Below are 9,402 nucleotides of genomic sequence, written 5' to 3' on the forward strand. Positions count from 1 at the left end.
TTATTTTACAGGTTTCAAGTATCAGTTATTTTATTTTTTTGCAGGATGATATTTCAAAAGAATGTGTTGTGGAGTATTTTTTTACAGGATATATAAATCAGGTTTAAAGGTTATGTAGAGTTTTTTACCGGATATAGTTCACAATTTTACATGATATATGCATCATTTTACAATATTTATTATTGTTAATGTTTAAAGGTTTACAATATATATATATATATATATATATATATATATATATATATATATATATATAATTCACAATTTTACAGGATATAGTTTATAGTTTTACATGATATGTAGAGTGTTTTACAGGATATAAGTCACAGTTTTATAACCTTATTATTTTTATTTTTTGCAGGATAGTATTTTGAAGAACGCTAGTTTTTTTTTATGATATTCTGGATGTTGAATTATATAATTAGGTTTGCTATTTTGTGGTAAATATTATGTTTTGTGTTGAACAGATGTTGTGTGTGGTGAATATTATTGTTTTGTTGAACAGATGATGTATGTATGTTTAGATTCAGAAATTTTACAGTATACATGGAATTGATTTATAGTTTAGATTTAAAATTTTTACAGTATTTATTGTTTGTATGTTGTATGTTTTGTTTTTGTAGTTTAAGTTGAAATTTTGTATTTTTTACAGTTTATTTGATCCTTTTCATATGCTTATTTTAAATTAATGAAATTTTATAGTTTTTACGTTTTATTTTCACAATTTTACAGTATTGAAAATTTATATTTTTTAATTTGTATTTTAATCATTTTCATTTGCTAATTTTACATTATTTTAAATTTATAGTTTTTATTTTTTATTTTCATAGTTTAAGTTTACAATTTTACAGTATTGCAATTTGACATTTTTTAAAATTTATTTAATCTGCTAATTTTACAATTTTGTAATTTTATAGTTTTTACCTTTTGATTTCACAATTTAATTTGATAATTTTACAGTATTGAAAATTAATTTTTTTTTAACATTTTATTTTATCGTTTTCATTTGTGAATTTTGCATGTCTGTAATTTTATAGTTTGTACATTTTATTTTTATAGGTAAAGTGATCAATTTTACAGTATTCAATGTTTTAATGATTTTGTTGTGTGTTCATTAAATCGAGAAAAAAAGAATAAAAAAAATTATCGGGAAATTTAATTTTGCATTTTTATCACGTTTTTTGTCAAAATAACTGCTAATAACTAACGGTAATTGCCAATAACTTCCTATAACTGCAATTTCCGAAAGTACATTTTGAAAGTACAAATTTTTTTGTCCTGTTGTGCAAGTTGCAATCTTTTTTTAACTTTCATGGGACCACTTCAAATAGTTGCTGGATATTTTCTGATTAACTGATATATTTGTGTTATATATTGTATTATTATACAGCATGTAGAAGTAGTTTTACAATATTCGCGTAAGTTAAAGTTGTGGACAAATGGTGGACAATTAGACGCTTCCTAAGATAAAATGTAAAATAACAGACAATCAATGATAATATTTACAAATTACAATCTTCACAGCTATACTAAATCTTGAAACTATTATAGAAGAAGAAAAAAAAATTCTGAATAGGATAGTATATCCCTTTACTCAACTCTTTTATGGTCATGGTTAAGATAGTGTGGGATTATGATTAAGATTGTGGAATCATGACCAGAAAAGAGTTGAGTTATAGTTAAGACTAAATGAACGGGGTTACTTACGGGATAGTCTATGGCGGACATGTGCAATCGTATCTATTTCCGATATTTTTTATCTCTCTGTTAATAAAAAATGGGGAAGTTATGAGTCCCTCAACGGAAAAAAAAGGAGCTGCGATTCCAAATGATAATATCATTACACGTAACGCATCTCCGCGCCGGAAGGATTTGCCCACTTATTATTATGAATCCATTTTGGAGACTGGAGAGAAAAAGACAGAGAGAGAACCGACGGTATCTCGTGACGCTAAGTAATGATGAAGGCAGCGTTGTATCCAGCTTACATTATGCGAACAATAGCGAAGAGGGTTTTCTTCTCCACTTCTGTGGCTAAATTGGAAGGAGGTGTCTCTATGGTACAAGGCGCCTCCAGAGGAATTGGCCTCGAATTCGTCAGTTCCTTTTGCTATTTACTGTTTCTCTATCTTGTTATTATCGCTTTATGGTATTTTCTTGGAGGCTTCTAGAGGAATTGGCCTCCTGTTTATCTGTCTTGTTTTTAAAGCCCAGTAAATTACTGTTAATGCAAGCAATACACATATTTGAAAAGATCATGTATGTTAATTTCTCATGTAATAATTTCTGGTTGATCTGCACAATTTGGAGACCACAAGTCATATTTGTTTATTTAACCCTTATTGGAAGTCTAGTTTAATAGTGTTGGCAAAATCTTACAAGAGCCAAACCCATATGCCATATAACCCGTCTGAACCTGAGCCTGACCTATATTTTGAAATTTCAATGACCCGTAACCTCAACTCCACCTGAACCCAAACCCAAACCCCCACATGGAACCTCGGTTCGCTCAGTCCAATTTACGACATGGTTTGACTCAAGAAAACTCAACTATTGGTCTAGAGTATATTTTAAGTGGCAATAACTCGAAATTGGAATTAACTTGAACCCCAAAAATAATTGCAAACCTGAAAAACGTGAATCAGAAGGACCTGGCATGGGATGACCCGAAATCAAAACCTGAATTACCAGAGACCAGAAACAACTGAAACCAAACTGATCCAAATTGTGCATTTGACCCAGCTTGCACTGCCTGCGCAATTGCTCACTTTAGTTGTATCCTCTTTTGTCATATTTGTACAGATGCTGTAAATCCAGAAATTCAAGGATCAAGTGCCACCACTGGAAATTATAGTATTGTAATTTTCAAGGATTACTTGCCAAGTTGTTGTATTTATTGTTATGGAGAATGGAATGCTCCATAGTCATGCATCTCAATATCTCCACACATTATGGCTTTCCATAGGGAGTTCATTAAAAAGAAATTACGTTTTGAGTCTCTAAAAATTTTAACACCAACAAAGTACTTGAGCATCAATGCTAGACCTTCAAATCATCTTGCGTGATTTCTACAAAAGTTAAAGACATCCATTATATTAATTAGTTTTATGAAAACTTCTCAAAATTTGCCACGTACACTTATTCTTGTCATGAATGAATAACAGAGAAGGGTCATTTTGGGCATTGTTCAAAATTAAAAATGGAGTAGCACAGGAATATTTTCTAGATTATTTGGTTATGCTAAATATGTCTACAATGTTGTGAGGATATGTTGCAGGTTTTACAAGGCAGTAGAAGGAAATTTCTTCATAAATTTGATTAACAATGATGGGTTCCAGAAAATAGTGGTTCTTATTGATCATTAATTTTGTTGTCAGTAGGTGAGGCAATTACTGCATAGAAGAGAAACGGGGCATGTGGTCGCTACTTGTCGGAATCCCGACAGTGCAACTGATCTTCTAAAGCTGAAAAGGGATTATGCTAACCGGCTGAACATTTTGCCCTTGGATGTCACCAATGAAAGCACCATAGAGGTACCATTTAAAGTTATTATGTAAATTTTGTTTTGTTTGCATTAGGCTTTGTTTTATAAGAAAATATCTGCCTCCATTTGAGATTATTTTCTTTTCTTTTTGGCATTCTATTTGGAAATAGGCAGTGTAAAGCTGTACTGACCAAGCAGAAGATATATTTATTCCCTGCTTAACAAACGAAAATATTATCAAAATTATAAAAATGAAAGTGTAAACTACAACTGACATATGCAATATTAACTGTTATAATTTCAGGCAGCAGCAACTGCCATTAGAGACGCCTATGGATATCTCAACCTTCTTATAAATGCTTCTGGAATTTTATCTATCCCTAATTTACTACAACCTGGTGAGTATTATACGATTACTTTTGTTTCTAGTCTGAGGCTTAAATACTGTAATATTAAGAGTTTTTCAATTTGTGTTGTCATATCATAATACAAATTTAAAGTCAAATTCATACCTATTGAATTATCAAACAAAAACTGACAGCCTAAAGATCTGGTAATGCTTCTATAATTTATTTTTTGAAGTTCTTTATGATGAATATAGGATAAATAAGTCTCTCAGTGATCCTTTTATGACTGTAAGTCAAAATGGTCTCATTTTGTTGGTGCAGAAACTACACTAAGCAAAGTTGAGAAGTCTTCATTGTTGTTGACATATGAGGTCAATGCCATTGGCCCAATTTTAGTTGTCAAGGTATGCCATCCTAATTTTATGATAAAATAGTCTGGCAATTAAAAAATAAAAAACTGATAGAAAGAGACCTACTATCATTGGTGCTGTTCAGCTGGAGAGGATTAAGCTTCCTTAAAGTTCCTTAAGTTCTTAATCCACGTTAATCCGTCCGAACAGATGCTCCTTTAGCAAGATTAAATGATCCTCCTATTAGTTTTTAAATTAAGCATTTCAGTTGATACTTAAATTGGAAATATTTTTGTGCGTCCTATTTTACTGACAAATAAAGCTGGTGCCATACGAAGATCCAAGATTGCTCTACCTGGCAGAAGCTAATCTATACAATGAGAGAGTATATTAGTTAGAACCAACTGTTAAAACAAAATTCAGCCTTCCATTGTAGAAACCTAACTCAATCATAGAATTCTGATTTAATGATTACTGTTTAAACCATGACCAGATAGATTTGTGTGACCAAGCTGAACCAAATCAGAGTTCGGTTTTCCCATTACTTATCTATAACTATATAGGACATGTTTGTAATTTGTTTGGGCCTTAAGTGTTTAAGTGCCTTGCCACTACTGTGTCAATATCATAATCAGCTCATACAGTACTATAATTACAAAGTGGTTGAGCTTGCATTAAGATGTTATCTGTACATAGCAGATAATGTGGCACCGACCATTTAAGTTATTTAGTAACCAGGATTATAATTTTTGGTACGTAGCATATGTGGCCATTTCTAAAAGTGGGAGGAGGCGCTGGTACTGATAGAGAGGTTGCTGTGGTTGCAAATTTAAGTGCCCGTGTCAGTTCTATTGGAGACAATGGGTTAGGTGGTTGGCACTCCTACCGTGCATCAAAAACCGCACTAAATCAATGTATGGTTTCTTTCTGTCTAGTTATACTTAGTTTTGTTGTCTTCTTTTGTTTTTGGCTGGTTCATTTACATATCTGTACCTCAAAATCCCCGTCAGCATTATTAACGTTATTTTATTTTTATTTTGTAAGAGGTATATTCGGAGATTTTTAAGAAAAGAAAAATCATGTCATATTAATACTAAATTGGTTTGTGATTGTTGTTTGGTTGCTTTTCTTCTAAGAGATATGATTAGTAGCCACAAATTCTTGAGAAATGTTAAACAAAAGTTTTGGTATTATCAGTAGATCTCATTCATTAACCTATGTTACAAGCCAATAGGCCCACTTAAAGAATAAAATATAGGTAGCAAGCAGTTTAACAGATTTATTATTGACAAAGGAGATCACAACTCACAAGATGCAACAATGTTCCACTTCCACTTCTTGAACTTAATAACCTAATACAACGCAGACTATATTACAAAGAATGTGCTTAATTAATGCATTAAACATGAGTGATCTATTCATGAGAAATACCCAAGTTGAGTTACCTCTGACGAAATCAATAATATGACCATATTAGGACTCCATTTTATGTTATCTTTGAAAATTGACTCCAGTGTACATGACTGAATAAAGCTATGATTCTTCTAAATTTTATACCAGATAGGTCTCAATAACACAGTTATGCACCAGAAAAAACATAAAACAAAATAAATGAGAATATTTGTTTATTTTGGTCGCTCGGTACAATTATCTTACTGCTGGTTACATTCATATGAGCAGCAGAATTGTCCAACAGCAGGAATCTCATAGATTACTATTTTTTTATATATTTTTCTATTACAGTGACAAAAACTATATCAGTGGAATTTTCTCGGAAAAAGGACCCAATATCTTGCATTTTGTTGCATCCTGGTACTGTAGATACCGACCTATCAAAGCCATTTCAGAGAAATGTGGCACCTGAGAAGCTCTTTACCAGAGAATTCTCTGTGCAAAAGCTTCTGAACATTATTGACAATACCAAAAGGAGTGACAATGGCAAATTCTTCGCCTGGGACTCCACTGAAATTCCATGGTGATCTTTTTCTTAGCTATTGGCTTTTCTGAAAATGTTTAATTTTTCTTTCATATTAATTCTTTTGTTTAATTATCTGTGGAAGCACCCTTTAGTCTAGCATTGTGTAATTCAGTAATGTTTAATTGTACTAAAGATATAAAAAATAGATTAATTCTGCCAATTGTTTTGTAATTTTTTTGTCATGTCTTATACTAAAATTATCCAAATTATATCCAATCATTGCATCCATGCATTTTGGCTGTCAATTTTATGTTTTGTTATCAATTTTCTACTCTCTCTTTTTTTTTTTTGGTATGATGTGAATGACCTAAATTCCATGTTGAAAATTGAATAATCTAAATTGAATATTAGCTGTTCAACATGGCTTTCTGACTGCATCAGATGTTATACTTTGTTCATAATTAGTCGTAATTGGTCCTTTCAACTTTGCTAGATGTTTAACATTTGCCTTTTCTGTTCTTTACCAACATAGCTACAGCTGGTAGAATCCTGCTGAAGTCAGCTTTAGTACAACTAAGAAAAATAATCTTCCTAGCACTGAGCCCTCAAAATAAAAGCTTCCTAAATACATACATTGAATAAGTATCAAATTACTATCAATGCTGAAAACTTTGTGGATCTTTACTCTGTTTTATTGATAACTTATATTCCACTTAACATTTTTAACCTTTATATGAAAGTATGAAACGCTTATAAAGAAGAATTTTAAATAAAAGCTTTGTATTTAGGTGCACTCATGACCTTGACCTTGGCTTTTTGAATCAATTATCATTATGTTTCCTTTTTTTTTTAGTCCTTTTAAGAGCATGTCATATTGTCTGGTGATAGTCCTCGAATGGAGGAGCATCAATTTTCTCAGAACTGAGTGTCTGAGAATAAATAATCCATGGTTCTATTTTTTATCAGCTGCTGATTACACTGTTTGGATTGGAAAACAGATAAGGTTTAGCAATCCAAGTCGGTGATATACCTGAGCCATCCAGTCTCATAGAAGAATATTTGTTTTTCATAGCTTTTCAACCTTTCAACTAAATCACATATTATATTTAGACTTAGATAGCTATTATTCTAGTATATATCACAGGTGACAATTGGGTTAGGGTCTCAGGTTATTCAAATTTGGGTTTTCATTATCATCATCTCGGGTCTTGGCATTTGGGTACGGATTGTCTAGTGTCTCAGGTTATTTTAGGTTTCTGGTTCTGGGTTGGGCATTTTCAGGTACCATGTCTAACCTGGTTTGAGACTTCTGAATTGATTTTAGGACTGCAGACTGCAGTGAGTTTTTGCAGAAGGAATTCTTCTGATCGGTTTGGATTCCCCCCCCCCCCCCCCTCTACTATTTATCTACCCTTGAATTGGCACTGTATAATTAAATTGGCCAATGCTGTAGTTGATTGAGCATTACAAAAAAGAGCATGATGCATGGCTACTTTATAATATGGCAAAGAAGAGAATCAATTTAAACTTTATGTAGAGCAAAAGTCACTTTATATTATGAAATGTGAGGGATTACACAGTAGAATATATTCAAATAGCTTGACAATTGCTATCTATTAATGCAGCTTATTATTCATTCTTCATGCATCAGGAGTTCCATTCTTTTTTTTTCTTCTTTAATTGATCCTGCAAACATAAAATGTAATGGTATTTAGTGTAAATGACAAAAGCGACTTTAGTTACACGTAATCAGTGAAAGATTCTTATTGAAGGCAATCAAGAAAAAACCTAGTTGTTATGCCTTCGATTCTGTGGTTCATGTGCTTGCCAGATATCTATTTTGTTTAATAGTTTCTAAAGAGTGTTAATTTAGAAGGCATCAGTTATTGAGTATAGTGTTAATTAAATGTCATATCTGTGTAGATTAGCAGTATTGGAGAATTAACAAGCAAAAAATATCGTCCCGCATATGTCAGACCATTTTATTATAACAGTCATATCTGAGTATTTTAATGAGGATTTGCATTTTCGTGTAAGTGAATATGCTGAAGAATTTTTTTTACATAAAATTAGGTGGAAATAACACATTCAATAAACAATTATCTTAATTTATGATCTAGGAAGTGTAAGTGAATATGCTGAAGAATTTTTTTTACATAAAATTAGGTGGAAATAACACATTCAATAAACAATTATCTTAATTTATGATCTAGGAACCAATCTGCCCCTTGTGCATTGTTATTTATCCGGTGTGAAAAGAGTTAATCTCTTATCATCAATAGAATGAATCTAGGTTCTGGTATTCTTCTTCAAAAACATAAAGAGGAAACAACATGGATATGAACATCCACTGATGAACTCGCAACTATAATAAACCTTCTTTCAACGAGGCTGAATTTTAAACCACGAACCTATTTAAAATTAGCAATATATGTCGCTGTAACAATCAATTACCTGTTGCAGTTGGTGTTAAGGGAAACAGGAAATGGGATCCTGATGCCGCAGAGGCGGGGAATCTGGTTTAGATATTTGTCCTTCACCCCGGGGAATGCATTGACACCTTCCTTCAAGCACCGGCATACGGCCCGCTTGTCATTCACAGTTTTTGCACTACTGACCAGCATTTTCAGATTGTTGCAGCACAATGGAGTTGGTTTCAGCTGTTTTCCTGTCGCGAATGCCACACAGGAGAGTGCCTTGGTTGCCACGTTGCCACATGTCACGGCAGCATTGGATGTGTGGGAAAAGAGGAGAGATGTAAGTAGCAGAGACAAGACCAAGAGTGTGGTTTTCATGTTGGAAGATGTTATTCTTTGTTCTGATGAGCGATAGTGCATTGCGGGATTTGGGGGCTTTATGTAGGGTTGGATATGGTGCTTTAAAATTCGGGAAATTGTGCTATTCAATGCAATAATTGATTGGATAGAAGCACTATCATGTATCATCTCCAAACTCCAATGCATCCGTAGTGCATGGGGAATGATGAATGGATCAAACACCAGCCTAGTAGAGTTCAGTTCTTTGTGGCAAGATGTTTTAAAAACTTCATCTAACGTATTGAGCTCACTAATTTACATATATGGTATTTTGTTTAATAGTTTAATCTATTACCAGTAGAACAAAATATTACGTGTTCAAGTGTCTATGTTTTTATTAGAAAAATATTGTTGCCTTAATTTTAAATATCTGAATTCTGCAGGTTCAAGGGCAATGGTGAACATATTGTTATGAGGGTAATCATAACGGCTAAATTTATATCACAAATCACAATGATAGTTCATACAAAATACCATCCGAATAAGG

At 32.5% G+C, this 9,402-nt stretch overlaps 1 protein-coding gene across 3 annotated transcripts; it reads left to right on the forward strand.

Annotated features, from left to right (window-relative positions):
* Nucleotides 1-1,839: 1,839 nt before the first annotated feature.
* On the forward strand, nt 1,840-8,703 carry LOC144572415 (NAD(P)-binding Rossmann-fold superfamily protein). 3 transcript variants are annotated; one of them, XM_078321997.1, is made up of 7 exons: nt 1,859-2,096; nt 3,381-3,533; nt 3,789-3,882; nt 4,153-4,235; nt 4,942-5,095; nt 5,925-6,156; nt 8,563-8,703. In XM_078321997.1, the coding sequence occupies exons 1-7, from the start codon at nt 1,959-1,961 to the stop codon at nt 8,570-8,572; spliced, it is 864 nt and encodes a 287-aa protein (XP_078178123.1). In that variant the 5' UTR covers nt 1,859-1,958; the 3' UTR covers nt 8,573-8,703. The 3 variants fall into 3 exon arrangements, with proteins under 3 accessions (XP_078178124.1, XP_078178123.1, XP_078178122.1); XM_078321996.1 differs by lacking the exon at nt 8,563-8,703 and adding an exon at nt 7,751-7,967; XM_078321998.1 differs by lacking the exon at nt 8,563-8,703 and having other exon boundaries at nt 1,840-2,096; nt 5,925-6,335.
* The last annotated feature ends 699 nt before the right edge of the window (nt 8,704-9,402 follow it).

Source organism: Carex rostrata, chromosome 20 (genome assembly GCF_964058835.1).
Source record: "Carex rostrata chromosome 20, lpCarRost1.2, whole genome shotgun sequence".
Taxonomy (NCBI): Eukaryota; Viridiplantae; Streptophyta; class Magnoliopsida; order Poales; family Cyperaceae; genus Carex; species Carex rostrata.